Raw genomic sequence first — 18,187 nt, forward strand, 5'->3', positions numbered from 1 at the left:
TGTAAATTTGGCAAGAATTGTGTGGCCAGTCTACATCTATGTCACATCCAAAAGCTGCAAGCTTGCTCTCCTCATGTTATGAATTCATATGAATTGTTATAAGATCTGTATCACTTTTATCTATTTTATCTGTCTTTCTTTTAAGGGATGAGTTTAATAATAAGCAGTGATGAAAAATTGATGTGTATTTTCATGTCTTGAGAATAGATAATGAAATGATTTTGTATGTGCATTTTAATGTATTTGCTACTTTATGTTTTTATATCAAATAAAGTATTTAAATGAAATGAAACAACCATGTGAAGCAGTGTGTGGTAGATACACGTGGATATTAGCGCATTAGCAAGGGAGCCATAATATACAAAGCTAATATACACCATTAGGTATATCCTTGGTAAATAGGTGGTCTTGCAGAAAATAATGTGAACAATTATTGTGGCATGTTATCCCAGGTAGCATGCTGAAGAACCACGCAAACACAAGTGCACTGATATATTGAGTATGGTATGCATAATGAGCCTTGCAAGCATAGGACTAGTGTAGAGGTGCTTGGAGAACAAATGTGCACGAGTACAACCCAATAAATTGGTCTGTTTTCACTTCCGCCTTAGAGCATTGTAACGTGACGTCTAGTTTTAATTTTGCAGCACGTGGCACAATCCTTGATAGGGTCACATTATTGTACTTTGCTACAGCTGCTATAGCACTTACATGGCTAGAAGCAGACCGTTGAGAACTAGCAGCAGTAGTGGGTAGACCTGGGAATTACACTCGTGGTAAACAACTCTTTTTTCCTTTTTATGAAAGAAAATGCACCGAGTAGAGGCTCAGCAAATAAGATATCGGTGAATGGAGAAGAGTAATAAAGGGAGTCTTATTATTGTCCACAGCCTGCCTCCCACCGAATATAAGCAGTAGCAACGTTTTGACACAGAAAGACTCTCGAGAATCAGGAGTGAACTTATACAGCCGAAAACACACGGCAGTAGCTTGTGAGGTAATAATAATTTGCATTTATATAGCACTACGAACCCTCAGGCATCTGGGCGCTGTGTACCCACTGTGTGTGGTGCTCATTTATCGACCTCAGAAGGATGAAAGGCTGAGTTTGGCCCTGCTTGGATTCGAAATTGCGTCGGCAGGCTCTGCACAGAGGTCAAAGCGAGGTCTCTACTCGCTGTGATATTTCACCAGCTTCGTAGCCATGTCTTTACAACCAAGGGGATGTATATATATGGGATGACACAGAAAACACCTGCAGCAGTTTTAGGTCACTTAGACATTGATACAGATACAAGTTTTTTCTGTCTACACCACATCATGCCATGGAGATGTGGAATCATGGCTGTAGAAGTGACTCTAGGAGGAAGTTGGGTGTAGAAGGTCAACAATATAGGAGAGACGTCAAAATTCATATCACAGGTAGGAAGTACCCCATTTCTTTCATGAGCCTTGCAGGGTGAACACATGTAGAAACATATACTAGCATTATATTGCAATGTGTAAACTTGCAGATGATGTAGCCTAGCTCTGAACAAAGAACGGTCGGATGGGAATGATTAGGAATGGTTTTTGGACATGCAGTGTGACCAGGTGGTCTGAAAGAAGGGTGGTTGAATAAGGTTAGTGTTTTCGATTGAATTGTTGTAAAAACCACAGCAGTTATTAATAATAGTAGCATACATTATTACAACGCCACATTTGTTGTTTCAACACTTGGTCCATTCAATGTCACGGTCCTGACGAAGTTGGTTAAAGAGAAACTCTGCCGAAACGTCCATTCAAAGAGTAGTTTTCACACACGCTTCATAATACAAAAAAAGTGGAATTTGTTACATTCTGGCCCATTAAGTGGCGATGTAGACCCTACAGACTTCATAACAAGCTGAACAGGAACGCAAATCCATTGTTAAAATAATCTTGGATGTGTATTATTGTTTCAAGCATGCTGCACTCTTCAATATGTTGTATAACATATTGCAACAAGTATATAGAATAAAAGAATGTAAGACGACATTGGAATGCGAGAGTGTATAGTTGTTATCATCAAACTACATTCTCGAATACATACAAGGAAGAGATAGCATGTGAAGAATTAGAATTACATGTGTTAACATATAGTGAAAATAATGTTTTTGTTATACAGGGTTATTTTAATGTATAGTCTGACATTGTGTGTATATGTATTTTGCACTTTGGGCTTGAAGCAAGCCTTATAGCTTTGTGAATTAATCCTATCGATGTATTCCCTGAGTTATCTTTTAATGAATTGTTGTAGCAATGTGGTGTCCTTTTATATTGTGGGGATATATCCTGAGGTAGTGGCACAACCTTGTAGGTAATGGCCCGACACCCAAGTTAAGGACCCGAGTGCAGCAAGTCTCCCTTAACGAGGCAGCAGTGCCATTACCTACAGGGTCGGTCCATGACTGAGGGTGTCATGTCTGCAGATTCTGTCCTTACTGGTGTACAAGGGCATGTTGGTTCTCGAGCACAATAAAACGCCATTTGCACTTTGATCGGCTGCCAGGCTGTTTTTCACACAATGGAAAGCTTCAGGGCGGTTACCATGGCAACATTGGTTTGTCCCAGTACGTCATCCTACGCTTGCGAGATTCAAGTGTTCCCATGATCACGTGATGCAGGACTCGGCTAGTTTCGGCTACACAGTGTAGTCAGGTCTCGTTTTCCATTCCGAGGCTACCGGTTCGAACATACTCATTGAATTTAGCGCCAAACTGTCATAATCAATACGTTAGCCTCACGTTCTAGTACTGAAGTTCCCTTAACACTCCATAACTTTGTCGGTGACATTCCAGTAAGAGGCATTTGACTTTGTGTATTACGGAACAATAAAGTCTTCACAAGCAATACTCACGCAACCGTTCGAGGATCCACACAGTCACTCCACTCCACCTCTTTGAATATTTCCGCGGATTACAAAACAGTGCACTTCATTCAGGTTATTTCCTTTACTAACCTTCCCAGTCCTCCCAGTCCATTTTGCTACATTTTTCCTTAACCTCAACCATTTGGAATAATTTTGGAACACCAATGAACTCTGCTTTGGTAGGAGAACAGACGTGGGGCAATTCAAAGGAATTAAAGAAGGAATAGGCAGTTTACTGGTATATTTTCACTCACATATAATTACTTGTATTCTTAGGGGATTCATGAAGAGTTCTTCTTCAACATCAGAGAAGGTCCAGGATATCGATATTGCAGGTTAGTCTAGACTGCTTTGGGGTTAACTTGCTTTTCTGAAGACCAGTCACTGAAACATTGCTTTCTTATTGCGTTCCGCTTCTTGTGGATTCCTTGCCATTCCAAGTGATTCATTTCTCTAGCTTTTCATTACGCAATAGCTAGTGAGGCTGCTATATTCTTACCTGGATCCAACTGGTATTTCATTTTACTGAAGGTCTAGTCCGTGTTCCTGGTAAGTCAGACCTTGAATTTAATCATTCAACAAGGATATTGGCTATTTGTGACAGAGGGGCACATCACCATTAACACCCATATAGATCCCTACACGGGTGCTAATGTTTTGGTTTTTTCCATTTTAGCTGGTTGCTCAGAGAGCATGGGCTGTCCTCAGTGAATACAGCCCGCGTTCCAAGCATTTTCATTGGCTTAAAACGACAACCAGGGTGCTAATGAAGATAAATATATTATTTGTGTAAAGTATAAGTCATTATGAAATAAATGAAAAACAGACATTGAAGAAATATAAATAAATAACACATACCTAACTGAAAACTGCCTATTGGAATGTGAGAATATTTGGTTGCTAAGGATAAGAGATGAATTAATAATGAAGTTGGGTTTATGCCAGGAACATGTCTTGTGTTTCTCAATACCACAGGGGAGTAGGTGCTGCATATCCAAATATGGATTCATCAGACCACATGTGTTGTCATGCTTTTGGCATGTAGGTTGTGGGGAGAGTTGTCTAATCAGCAGACCACCCTCTCTGAGAGAGAATTACCTGCATCATTTTATATTTCATAAAAATCAAAACAGTAAGGGCTTCTGCACCCTTGCAGGATTGCAATCCTTCACAGTGTGACTAAAATGCAAGCAACTAATCAAAGAGACGAACCATACATATCAAGAGATGAAAGACAAAATGGAATAGAAACAAATCCAACAGTGGTGGATAGAAAAGGTGGTGGTTTAGAATGTCAAGCAGAAGTGAGGAAATATCAAGGCATTTGTAAGTAAGAAACACGCCCAAGATGTTTGCAGAAAAAATTAAGAAGATTAATGGGATGATAGTTTCCTGGAAGAGAAGTGTTGGGAGAAGGATGTTTTAAAGATGGGCAGGTCAGTTACATTCTTAAAAGTTAATTATAATTGTTCTTTTATAACGTTCGTAAAACCAGAAATTGTTTTTTAACCGTGGGATCGGGATTCAAACCTATGTTGCTCTGCGTTGTCTTGCTTCCAAGACAAATGCCTTGCCCATGAGCTATCACCCCCCACCAATAGGGGCGAGGGCCAAGTAAGAAAGAAACTGAATATGCTGGTGAAATAGGGGAGTAAAGACACAGATAGGATAAGTGAAGATGGGAGCCAGTCCGGAGTTACATTTTCTCTTTCCTCCTCTTTAATTTGGGTTCTATATTTGTCACTCTATTGAATGCGCTCTTCTGTATGTCAAACATGTTCTTACGTCATCTCATCATGCAAAGCATTCTTCTCTCCTAAATCTTCATTATCTAGCCACCTCTTTAGGCCCAGTGGATCAGTGTAGTCCCTAGCCTCTGTTGGTATCTCTGGTGTTGCGCATTCTGGGTTTCCTCTTATCTTTCTAACCACTATTATGATATACCATGGGGTAGGAATTCTTATTCGCTATCTCCATGTTATGGTGTTTCGCAAGGCTCTGTCCCTGGTCCCTTACTTTTCTTTTCTTTGTACATTATTCCCCTTTCTTTTATCATCCAATCATTGGGTTTCTCCATTCGATTTTATGTTGAGATAATCAGATTGCTTTCTCATATTACTCCTTTACCTTAATGCACTTTTCTATTTCAGACTGTTTTTCTACTGTTAAACTCTAGACTCTCTCTCATTCTCTTCATCTTAACCCATCCAAAAATAAGATTCTCTTCTTTCACCCCCCTTCCACTTATATCTGTTCTCCTCCATCATATATTCAATTCCATCATAATTCTCTTCCGTTGTCTTCTTCTACTCACAATGTAGGTGTTATCTTTGACTCTCACCTCTCTTTGTCCTCATCATATCTCCACTAAAGCTAATTCTTGCCATTACCAGTTTTACAATATTTGCAAAATCCTACCATTGCTTACTTTTCCTGCTGCTTAAATCCATGTCCTGGCTATGGTGTTCTCATGCCTTGATTAATGTTCTTCTCTTCTTGTTGGATTGCCCACTTGTGCCCTCGTGCCTTCAATCAATCTTCATACTGTGCATTTTCTCCCTGCTTTCCTGTTGTTGCTCCTTTAGCTGCACTCCATTTACTTCCTTTTCCAGACCATCTTCACTTTAGTTTTCTTTGCATGATGTGTTCATGTATCCAGGGTCTCCTACTCCCTCCTTCTTTCTCTTTGATATCAGTCTTCTCAAACACATACAGCTGCATTGGACTACCCAGGCCTGCAGGATTCCCCCAGATAACGCTAAAAAATCCCAAACTCTTCCCTTTCGTCACAGGCACTCATCATGTGCCCCCCTCTTCTTATCATGATACCCCTAGAACCCTTCAATTGCTTTTTTTCTCCCTTGCCATCTCCTGGCCAATCTAGGGAAGACTGTGTGACTCTCACGAGATTACAGTCGGAACGCCGGAAGAAACGCTCAGAAATAATTATGCGTCAGAATAAGCGATGAATGATGTGAGTAATGATAGAGGGTTAGGGAGGGAAAAAGCAATTGAGTGGAGTGAGTCCGGAAAAAAAAGGGCGGCACAGGTTGAGTGCTTGTGAGGGCGTGGAAGACTTCTCAATTCTGACCAATTTCTCACTTATCATGGGAATCGGCCACCCATCACACTACCGCAGGAATGTTTGTTATTGGGAATGATTACTGTGAAAGTATCGCAGGAATAAGGAGTTAGAAAAAAAAGGTTTAACATCTGCAGTGCCTACATCTACTGGGTAGGGGGCAATGGGTGTTTGGTAACACAATAATGGTGTGACATGGCCAGTGGCCATGGCTAGTGGGCTGAAAAGAAAGCTATTGGTGCAACACGTACAGAGGCCACAGACAAAGGGCATAGCTAATGAGAGCTCAAGAGACTACGCAACATGTTTTGCTGTGGCCACTGACCATGGCTACTAGGCCCAAAAGAAAACTATTGGCACAACATATACAGTGGCCATGGCAGATGGCCATGGCTACTGAGCCCTGAGGAAACCAACTTATAGCAAAACCCTTGAAATTCAGGGAAAATCCCCGGTTAAGACAGAGTTAAGGTGATCAGATTTAAAGCAAAAACAAAACACCTAAAATTCAACACTTAATGGTGTTTTTATAATGCCTACGGCCAGGCCATCTAAGTGCTTTTGTTCTAAACAATCAGTGTTCGTCCTAGAAGTGACTGCATAAACAGAAGAGTTTTGAGTCTCTTTCTGACGTCGAGAACAATATTAGACTCTGCAAGGTCATGGCGAGTTCATTCCAAAGTTTGAGGGCATCCTCTTTCCTCCTCCAAATAGTGTTTTGAATTCTTTCATTTGCAGCTTCTCCCAGTAATATCGTAGGAATCACTAGCATCATTCAACAAGAAATTGTGGTTTTCATTTCTGAAAAAAGTCTTCAGCCTCTCAGCTGCAAAGCACCAAGGCACATACATATATATATATATATATTTATATATATATATATATATATATATATATATATACATATATATATTATATGGCCTGCGGTAGTAGCTGTGTAGTTTTGGTTAAGTTGCTAAACCCATAGGAAGAGCACTTTTTGGGCGGCTTATAACTTTGCTCCCCCTGGACGAATCCTCACCAAACTTTGCAAGTATATGGCCCACTCTTAATTTTATTGCAAAGTTTGGTCAAGGGGGGGCAAAGTTACAGGGAGGGTCCCAAAATTTATTTTTTTCCCATAGACATAATGGGAAAATGCTCATGCCTTCAGCCCAAACCGCTGGATGGATTTTCACCAAATTTGCGGCAGGAGCGGCGGCTTGGTCCCAAAAGTGTGCATTTGTTAATTTGGTGTAAATCCGCATAGTCGTTTTTTTTTTTAAATGACCAAAACCTAAGGCAAAACAATTAGTGATATTTATGTCTACTCCACGGACACAATTCCCTTTTTAGTCCGCGGACAGGACACTGATTGGCTAATAGACTTGCGTCATGTCCGCGGACACACAAAGTGTTCGCTGATTGGTTGGCGTGAAGCGTGAGGTGCGTCAGATTTTTGGAAAGGCCCACCATCCTGGATTCGCGGACATCGGTCAGTGTTCGCGGACATTGCGGTAAAAACATATTAAAAAACAAAACATTGATCTTGTCAAACTTATCAAATAATCTCTGGGGAGGTGAGGGGTGATGAGGATGGGATGGAATATGGCTTCAAGAAGCAAAATAACAGGTGGTTTTGCCGCAAAAGTCCACAAACAGTTTGGATGTTCGCGAACAGTCCTGTGAAAGTTTGCGGACACTTCAGATGTTTGGAGGCAGTTTTTGGATGGCATATAACTTTGGAACCACTCATTTGTGATGTCATCTTTGATGTCCTGGGTGTTAGTCTTAGCAGTGCATGGTGGTGGCGTGAGTTATGGTTGCTTAGCTTACCATAATTGGCGAATTTCAGGGGGTTTTCGGTTTTACTTGGAACCATAACGTCCCTTTAACAAAGTTTTTTCACTGAATTTCATAGGTTTTTATTAGCACAACTTAACCATAATGTCCCTTTAACAAAGTTTTTTCATTGAAAATATGTATATATATATATATATATATATATATATATATATATATATATAGAGAGAGAGAGAGAGAGAGAGAGAGAGAGAGAGAGAGAGAGAGAGAGAGAGAGCGAGAGAGAGAGAGAGAGAGGGAGGTTCTAAGGAACAGGGGACACTCCCATGTCTGTCAAATATTTTTAGAACTACTAGATGGATTTACCCCAAACCAGTCAAGGAAATGTAGTCAATGCTTTTTGCCCAAATTGTTCCTCATTTAGTTCAAATCTGCCTAGCGGTTCTCGCACTATAGCTGTTTAAAAACTGAACTTTTTCTCTATGTGAAAATTAATGGGAGTAGACTAAAAACTGCGTTATTTTTTCTTAATAACTTTTATTATTTTTTAACAAATTGTTCCCAAAATATCTAATTTGGGGGGCCCTGGACAACTTTTTTGTTTGCAAATTTTCATCCAAATCTATCCAGCAAGTGAAACGTTAATAGCAATAGTATTTTTGGGAGGTAATGGCTGCTTGTTCATTTCTTTAAAGCTTTTCAGCCTCTCTGCTGCAAAGCACCATGGGAGATATAGCTATTGTTTTGGGAGCTGGGCACCAGCTTCCCCATCAAATATTTTTAAAACACCTGGACAGATTTACCCAGAAATCGAGTCAACGCTTCATGTCTAAGTTGTTTCTCATGTGGTCCAATTCCGTCCAGCAGTTTTTCCTGGATGTAAAGGGCAGAAGACTGACTCCCCTTTCCTCAGGTACCCACTGATGGGCTTCTCAGAACCCCCAAGGGCAAAATGAAGCTGCCTATTGCTCTCTCTGCACTGTTTAACTACTTTGAGGGCTCCAAACTCATTTTGACGTGTACTAAGAGACAGCAGAGCTGCCTCTATCACTCCATGTCATGGAGCCACTTCAATTGCCACCTCAAAACATTGCCTGCCTGTCCCAAGCCTCTTTGAGCCACAAGCTGATGCTGAATGTCAAATTGCACTGCTTTGTTGGATCCACTTGCTCCAGCTTGTGGTGAGGCCAAACCTCTGCTTTCCTCACATTAAGACTCTATTGACCTTCAAGCATTATGCCTTGAACATTGTCTACCTGCTCTAAGTATCTTCGACACTAAAGTAATTGCTCTTTGTGAAAGTACACCACGGTGTGAAATCCCTAATCAGCATGCCAACCAGAACCTTACTCAATGCACTGAAAAGTGCTCAAAAGCCAACAAGCGTCTTGAACTTTGCTTGACTTGCCACAAGACTATTTATTTGCAGACCCCTCTTCTTCAATATCCAGAGTTCCCTTTCTCCCAAAGTCTGCACTCTCTGTGTTTCCCACTACAGGTGTGAGTTGTTAGTGTTTTTAATCCTTTGTCCGTTCTTTTAGTTTCATTGAAGTCTTATTTTATAGAACGTTAACTTGGGCATTTATTTTGTTTTGGCACAAACTGCATAAGTGTTGTTTTGGATGCTTCTATCCTGGCTCACATCATCCAGGAGAGTATAGACCACCCCTGGCCGATGCTACTTTAGGAGGAAATGAAAGTATACTACTCATGCTCGGCCTTGTTATGATTGCTACGACCTCTGTTCTAGTACGAGTGTGTGAGATGAATACGAGCTGAGAAGCCCTATGATCTGAACAGCCTTGTTCATCCCTGCTGTAGTCTTGCGGAGCAGTAGCTTTTTCTTCACACCTACTGTACCAGCTGACTCGACAATGAAAGTCAGTGTAGGGGCCTGTCATTGATGACACCGAGCCCAGGGGTTGTGTTAGTGTCCTTTATTTTACTTCAGCACATGACACTGTTAACACATAATACTGATCTTCCAGCATACAACACTATGGGGGTCATTATAAGTTTGGAAGTAGCCATGAAGCAATTAACGGCATGGCTACCCCCTTACCGGGTCCGGGTTCCCTGAATGGGGAAGTACTGGGCCATTCCAACCTTGGAGGGCCCGGTATTTCCCCATTCAGGGAACCCAGACCCGGTACATCCCCATTCCCATTTGAGCCCCCATAGGGCTCAATGGGAATGGGGAGCATGCTAACAACGGGCCCGTTAATAACGGGCCCGTTGTTAGCATGCTGGTCTGCTCGTGGGACCCGCTAAGGCCACCTGGTAAAACCAGGCGTCCTTACCGTGTCCCGCGAGCAAACCTCGCAAAGCGGCGGTAGGGGTTTAACAGGGCCGGCAGCTCTACCGGCCCCGTTAAACCCCTACCGCCAACCTTGTAATGACCCCCTATATCTATAAATGTGAATGTTAATGTCCTCTTGTGGTTCCTATGCTCAGAAAGTATGTGGCAGATTGCTGCTCACTCCCTGCTTGCCGGCTCTCAATGCCGTGGGCGGGAGCTGCTGCTCGTTTCCTCGCAGCACTTCCCCTGGGACCTCCATCTGGACCTGTTAAGGTCTTTTACTCTAGTGTCAGCTTCTCAAAATCAGCTGGCCACTGACCAACCAAAGGACATTGGCACTAATGGTAGAACTCGTTGCATCAAGGCTCTGTCCTAAAGAACGCTCAATGGCTGTGTATGGGCCTCGATCACTGCGTCTGAAGTTCAGAAGAGTGCTGAGGGACCATCTATTCAACGCTGACAGTCTAACCTATCTAAAGTGTTCTTTCATCTCCTTGCAACTTTTCTCAGACTCTTTTTTTTCTCTTTTTTTAACTTTTGTATCTTGTTTTCATTTGAAGTTAGGGAATAGCTTCAACAAGAAGATCTGCGTATGAGCCAAACAGAGCTGTTGGGCCAATCCCAACTTTTAGGACATTGCCATTCTACACCAGCTGCATTGAACTACACATTAGCCAGTTGTGAAGTTGGGAGGAGCGGGGAGAGCAAGAGTGGGATGCACTAACTTCAGCCAGGCTGATGTCATACAAGATGATGATTTGCAGAATGTGCACCTATGTACATGTGATAGGGCTGGAAGGGGGATGGGGGAGTGGATTAGCACTATGAAGTGGATTTCCTAAAGAGTGAACACTGTAAACCTGAAAAAAAAATCAACAAATGTATTAATTAGTTGTAAACATAGGTATTCACTGAGCTTTGTATGGTGAATGCACCCCCAGTTTAAATGTAATAACACATGATGACAAAAGGGTTGACAAAGGCACAGATCAAGTCAAGTTTACCCGTGTCTATTATTTTTAAAGTTCTACGCCATTGTGGAGTGTAAATGTATAATGCACAAAACCTATCGCGCAAAGAGCCTCATCAAAAGGGATGTCCCTTCAAAATACTGGATTGTTTCATTGTAATCAATGGAAGAGTAAAAAGGTGGTATGCCAGAATGGTGAATCGCCCATTTTCGGGACACATTGAAAAATTGATAAAATGTTAATGTCGTTTCTAACCCCTAGAAACTGTCGTTGCGGCCCCGTTCCACTGCACCCTTCCCTTTCCTTCACAACACCCCCCATACCGCCCACACACCTTTCAACATGAAATATATACGTATGCTTGGCATGGAAAGTCGCCTGGACTCAGTATGCAAAGGAGGATTTGTGATTTCTTTTTCATGACTGCTTGCCAGTTTTCTGACTGGATTGGTAAGAATGCCATTGTACATTTCATTTCTAAACAATAACTCGTAATGCATTTCTTCCTAAAAGATAGTCTCATTTTGTCATCATGGAGTGTTTGTGAAGTTGTCTTGGCACCAAAGCATGCAATTTATCAAGACAACGCTAAAGAGATTGGAAACACATTTGCGGTCCAGGCGGATCGTCTTGTATACATTCTTTCCAAGGATTCCTAGACAGGATAAGTCCCAGACATAACAAGTACAGAATGTACCGTGTTTTGCAAGTTCAATTAATTAGGAGTTAAAGGAGGCAAAGGCACATACGGTTCGGGTTGGCACTGCCCTGGTCGCAGACACGGCACTGGGTGTTTCTGATGGGCTTCCCGGGCACATGTTCCACAAGCTTGCAATACATCTGAGGGCCATTTTCCCCGCATGTCGCGTTGCTCGTGATGAGAGCGTTGGTGGCCAGGTTAAGCACTGCCGGAAACAGACCTGAAAACAAGTAAACATAGAAATGAGCTAGACAGACTCGAGGTGCGTCACTTCCCAATCAGAAACATGACAACCTAGCAAAAGACGGTAGACACGGGCGATATAAATGGACACTTACAGTCATAAGCAGCGGACAGAAAACATGGGTTTCTTGGCTTGCATTTGTGTATTTTAGACATTAAGATACACTACTTTAAATTCAAATGGCTCATTGCAAATTTGTCAGGTGCAGTCCCAACAAGGTGCCCTCAGGGTTCTCTCAAGATTTCCTCCCAGTAAGTGCACCAGTGTGACTATAATCCTGACAGAGCCACCACTTTGCAGAATTCTCAATATCAACCTTATTTTTTTTCATTGTGTATTTGAGAAGCACTACGACAGTGTGGTAAGGCTGCCGACGCAGCTTTACACAATCACAAGCAATGGTGCAGTTTTCCAGCTAGTTCCCTTGTATGGGTCATCTTTGTTGTATATTTTGTACACAGCTGAAATAGATCACTGGATCACTGATTCAGATGTCACTGGTTGCAGATGTGGAGCACAACACAAGGAACACAGGAGACTCGAGAACGAATTGTCTTGATCAGGGAAAGTATTAATGTACAGAATGAGAGCGTTTGCGTAGTTTGCATGGCGTCCGCCGTGCTCTGCATAGGATGTTCACAGAGGCGGGGTGTCACTGCAGGAAAGAAGCGTCCCTTTGCTGTTCAGCGTTTAGATGATAGAACACACAGAAGAGGCTTTTAGAGTGTATGTTTACTATTTCTTTCTACATAAACAGGATGTTTATCAGTTTGTGGTTTAATTTAACGATAACAAATTGGATCTTTCACTAAACTGAAAGCCAAGACTGCTTTTATATGCCTTGTGTAATATGGACCCCCTTGCGCGATCGCCATCCTGTCCCCGCCTGCGCCCCCACAATGCCTGGCTAGTACTTCGTGCTCTCTCCATCCCACTCTGGCTGGTGAGAGGTGCCCCCTGAATGCCCACTACCTGGCTGGTTTTGGGCATCCTCTAGCCACTCCTCCAGTGCAATCATGTCTGTGAATCCATCAGAAGGAGCACCTCAGGCGTCCTATTTCTCTTAGACTCTACGAAGTCGCCTTGACTGAGGCAGCAGTTATGGTTGCATTGCTTCTGCTCATCAAGCAGTGTCTCTCTGATCATACTCCTGTAGGTCTCTCTTACTCCATCACTGATTTTCCTATGCCTTTGCCAACGTTTCTCATATTTCCAATGAGTTTTTTCATGTTTGCCAATGTCAACCTAGCAGTAGCAATGAGGAAAATATTCAATAAGCTCCACAATAGCCAACTGTATCAGCTTCAAGGAGCTACACAAAACAGTTCAAAGATATAACCGATAGAAACAAATCAAATGGATCTATTTTCTATTAAGCATGGCTGCCTCCATCTTTTTTTTTTTCTTCTCGTGATTGGGCTTGCGCAATATGTGCAAATAATGCCTCCATTACAAAAACATTTAAACTATTTGCACCCCAGACGGAGCCCCGGGGTGCTAATAGCTATCACCCCCCTTCTCCTGGGCACACAGGACCAGTAACAGCCCTGATCCCTCGCTGAGACCCTGACTTTACCTCAGGCCTGCCTAAGCTTGGGCTGGAAGGCCGTTACTGGCCCTATAGGCGCCACAACGGAGGGGTGATTTCTATATTAAGGTAGGCTGGCACCAACAAGTAAAGACATTTAAACACCAGAAATACCGTTTACAAGATCACTCCATTGCTGACATCAAACCCAATGCAAGGAGGATCTAGCAATCGACATGTGATCAAAGTTTCCTAAACTGTAGATGAGACTGAAATTAGCATTATCAACTCTTTGAAGCTTTGGAGGAAACCACGTAGCAGGTCTTCCTCCAAAGAATCTCTCATAAATCCAATGTGTGTCTGTTACCTCCTTTAATGTGTGCCCCACCTCTCATTCTTCCAAATTGTCTCTTATCTCTTCGAAACACTAGTGTATAGGCGCGTTATAAATGCCATATATATCATATGTGTGACTCATCTTCACTGCTAAAGCAGCTGCAAAGAGCCATTTTGGAAGGGCAATTCTCAAACATGTCAACATTTCTCTATAAAAAAAGGAATAGTAGTTCAGCTGTCAAAATTGCTAATTAGCTGAGCCTTTAAATAGAACCGCCACAGTCCTCTGCATGCGGTATTGGTCGACAAAGTGTGAACTCCCTACTCATCCACTTAGCTGCCCAAGAGGACAGGATATGATACTATGTCATATGTGAGTTTTTTCTGGTGAAAATCTGAAATCACTTCATCAAGATACTAACTAGGCCGTCTATTGACATGGCATTCTATCTCCAGCGAGTGGTAATGTCTTGCCACCCAAGTTAATAGACTCGAGGAAAGTGAAGGCCTTTAACCAGGGGATGGTCCGGTGAGTGGCAACCAGCAGCAGACAGATCTTAGCACTTAGGCACAGCTGACGGGGAGTTCTCTTTACAATTGTATTGATCAGAGGTTTGAAAGAGGTGGAATTAGATAGGACAACCACATTCTGGACTACTTGAAGAAGCAAGTGGGCCGGGTATCCCAGCACTGATTGCCAAGGGATAGGGATCTCAGTGGGATAGAATCGCAATCCAGTAACAGGATCCTTGGTTTACTAGCCTTGAGGTGAAACCCGTGTGTCCCCAATACAGGCCTAAACAGCCAACAGACAGTCTCCAATCCTCCGTCCACCCTCAGATTTACTGTTCAGATCTGGATGCTGCTGGCATACATTTGAAACACAAAGCCCAACTTGCCAATTGGAAATGCAAAGGGGAACATGCAGGCTTGAAGAGAAGTGGCAAGGTTGCAGAATCCTATTGGACACCATATGACACTTTAATAACCTCAGATCAGTGCTCTCCATACCTAACGCGCCGATGATGACAGTGACACCATTCAATCATGCAAGATTTAGTGATCAATGGTTCAAATGGACCAAACCTGTGCATAAGGTAGGGTTACTAACATGTTGGCACCCCCAATAACCAGAACACATTTCATGTCCAACCAGCTTTAACTGAAAGGGCTTCTATATGGGAATGAATTAGATCTTTACCAAGACACATTTTAGAACAAACTAACACAAACATTTTAAAGCAAATATTAGGTTTTGATGAACAGTACGAATGCGTTGCTCATCAGCCACTAAATGGTGCCATACAGAGTGTGAATTTCTTAATTCTTTCATTTTTGCTCCCTGAAATAATATGTATACATGTAGCACATTACACAATCCTAAATAAAGAAATTATTAAAACCACACTTTACCTCTATCAGAGAAAGCATATTTATCACCCAACATTCAACTCAAATGCATCTTAACAGTTGGGCAGGGGTGAGATTCAGAACATGGTTTGTCCCACATTTGTATTTCCTCTCCCACTAAGGGGAAGGAAGAGTGTCAGGCACTCTATATGGAAATAAGGTGTCTTTTTGAGGCAAAACAAGAGAATTCCTTGTCCCTAACTGCCTCTTCTAATTACCACAGACAGAGAGAGGAAACATGAGCTGTACAGGGAAAAAGTAGAACAGGCTGGAACTCGAACAAAAGATCGACATGGCTCGAGGGCTTGAACACCCACACACAGGAGCCACTCATGCACATCAACACTGGCCATCTCAGCTCTTATTAACCACCAAGTAGACTGAGCCTCAGCAAGGTCTGAGGGTCAGTTTCTGCCCTGTACACACCCGAACACAGGCATGATCACTTTTCATGCCAGAGGTCCTACTCCAGGGGGCAAACAGTTCAAAAGCTTTTTTTGTGACTGGAGATGGGCTCTTCACCTAGTGAGTGTTCCCAATTTTCCTTCAAAAAGAAAACCAAAGATAGCTGCCACCATGGGAAATAGAACTGAGTCTAAGTTCCTTCTCTACTTCTATTGTGTTGGCAAAGGAGTACTGGGATGGCTGGGAGGTTGAGGGCCTGGGGCAGATGAAGTAAGTGGGGTGAACTGAAAAGGGGAGCAGTGGTATTTGTTTCCATGGGGATGGTGGCATGTTGTCGGGAAGAGGAGCACAGAGGGCCTCCAGGTACAAAACAAAAAAATGGCAGTGACTCACAGGGGATCTGAGAGAACACAGTCACTGGCAGATTGCTCCCACGTTCCTGGCTACCTGACGGGCTTAGTACACTTCCCAAGGTGTGAATAGTTATAAGATACCCGAAAATAAATCCAACCAACAGATGTTGTAAGATTGGTCCATAGATAACTACCCCTAAACCAATAGGACATTCGCCATGTGGACAATGCAACATCTGCAGATTAACCACAAGAACTAGAGAATTGGATTTAGGCCTAAATACTCCTTGGAAACAATTACATTTTACCAACTGTAATTCTGCTAATGTTGTTTATCTCATTTTATGCCCCTGCTCCTTGAGATACATCGGGATGACAAGCCACCCTGTGAAGAAACGCATCCAAGAACACATGTCCTGCATTAGACTTCACAGGGAAAATGCACCACCGGTTGAACACTTTCACCAATTACGCCATGACCCCACAGATCTGAAATGGACTATTATTGAGAAAGTGACTTGCTACCAATGAGAGGGGGAAATATGCAAAGTCTTTTATTAAGATGAGAACAGAGTTGGATGTTCCGATTGAAGACTGATCTCCATGGGCTAAACAAGTCCATTGTGTGGAATACTCTAGCCACACTTTAATTGACTGATACATATACCGTTACCACCCCTATACCTGATTGATGTATACACTGTGGGGTGGGTACATTATATAATTATGCAACTCCATCAGAGTGATAAAAATACAGGATGACGCAATCCTCATGCGACCACACAGGAATTAGGAGTTTCAAACTGCCTCCGTAAGGAAATCATGCTTGCAGAGTTCCGGCAATTACATAAATGTGTTTGTCATCAGAAAAAAGAACAATGTTTTCCGTCTTGACATTGTAAATTTTAATATTTTAATATACTGGTGAAAAAGTGCATGTTGAATGAATCTCTAATTGAGGCTGATTGCTTTGCCTCTTTACACAATATATATATAACGAATATATGATTTGTCAGCCCGTGGATAGGTCAAATTAAATATCACATTGATCATGCAGTTATATTTGAGGAGATTTAGCCAATATTTTTAATATGATTCTCCTTTATTGTCCAAGGTCACTATTAGGCGTTAATAAGCTTAAGATATCACGACAACGTGTCCAAAACTGTGAATGACTGTCTGACCTCCGCATAAGCACAAAATCGGAACTCACGTGTCACGTCTAATACGTCTTTTGGTCACGTGACACGAGATATTCTTTCACTTATGGGCCGTCCTCATAGTAACGGAAACTACATTCCGAACATTACGGAGTGAAGCTACACTAGCGACAAGTGGACGGCATCAGGTAAACCTTCTTCCATACACGTGCTGACAAACGAGCATCTTAAGAAAGTTGTTCAATAGTGACACCATCGGATTTATTGCTTAGTGCATTGTCTTGTAATCATAATAACAATATATAGACAAGCCTTTTACAAATGTCGAGTTAAATACCCCTGAGGGTATTAATCATATATTCACATTGGCAATCAATATGAGAACAAAACTGAAAAATTAACAGCATTGTGTGTTAACAAATGTTTGGTCAGGAGACATTGTGACTGTTCGTTCTAATTTGGATGTGTTTAGGACACACTTCACAATAAGTAGTGTCTGTTCTAATTTATTTAGTATCAGCAATCAGACTAGTGAAACTGGTATTGCATTTCCTCTTTTCAGGTTCACCCATTTCACCCCACGAACTACACAGCAGTACCCAAAAGGAGGATTTGAGTAACCAACAATCCGTCCTTGTTGTCCTTTTTTGCTGTTCGTGTCAAGCTGTTTTGACACCCCTTAAGAAAACTGTTTCGAAGAAAGTGGGTAAACTCTTGTAAAACACCACTGAAACCGGTCGACACAGAACCTGCAACAACCATTGGTTCTCCCTCCCATATCAGGGTGGGCGCCCCCTCTGGCATCACATCTGACTGAGGAAAAGATTATATATTTTTTGTCTTCAGCTCACTCTCGGGCTACTCCTAGAATGTAGATACATTCTTAGGGTTCTGATATAAAAGGGTTGAAAAACATTTTATATTCTATTTTTGTAAACTCAATGACTTGGGTCATTTTTTATTAACACCTACACACACCTAGTCAACCTCTACAGGCAAATAAAGATTGCTACCACAAATAGACTGA

At 42.1% G+C, this 18,187-nt stretch overlaps 1 protein-coding gene across 7 annotated transcripts in view; it reads right to left on the reverse strand.

The window, feature by feature from the left end:
* LAMA2 (laminin subunit alpha 2) overlaps positions 1–18,187 on the reverse strand; it is a 3,027,572-nt gene that overhangs the window by 2,671,790 nt on the left and 337,595 nt on the right. For all 7 annotated transcript variants that reach the window (XM_069607473.1, XM_069607470.1, XM_069607476.1 and 4 more), the window contains exon 2: positions 11,774–11,944. In XM_069607473.1, coding sequence (XP_069463574.1) covers positions 11,774–11,944 — 171 coding nt within the window. The remainder of the gene's footprint in view (positions 1–11,773; positions 11,945–18,187) is intronic.

This window comes from Ambystoma mexicanum, chromosome 4q (assembly GCF_040938575.1).
Source record: "Ambystoma mexicanum isolate Mex_15411 chromosome 4q, UKY_AmexF1_1, whole genome shotgun sequence".
Lineage (NCBI taxonomy): Eukaryota > Metazoa > Chordata > Amphibia > Caudata > Ambystomatidae > Ambystoma > Ambystoma mexicanum.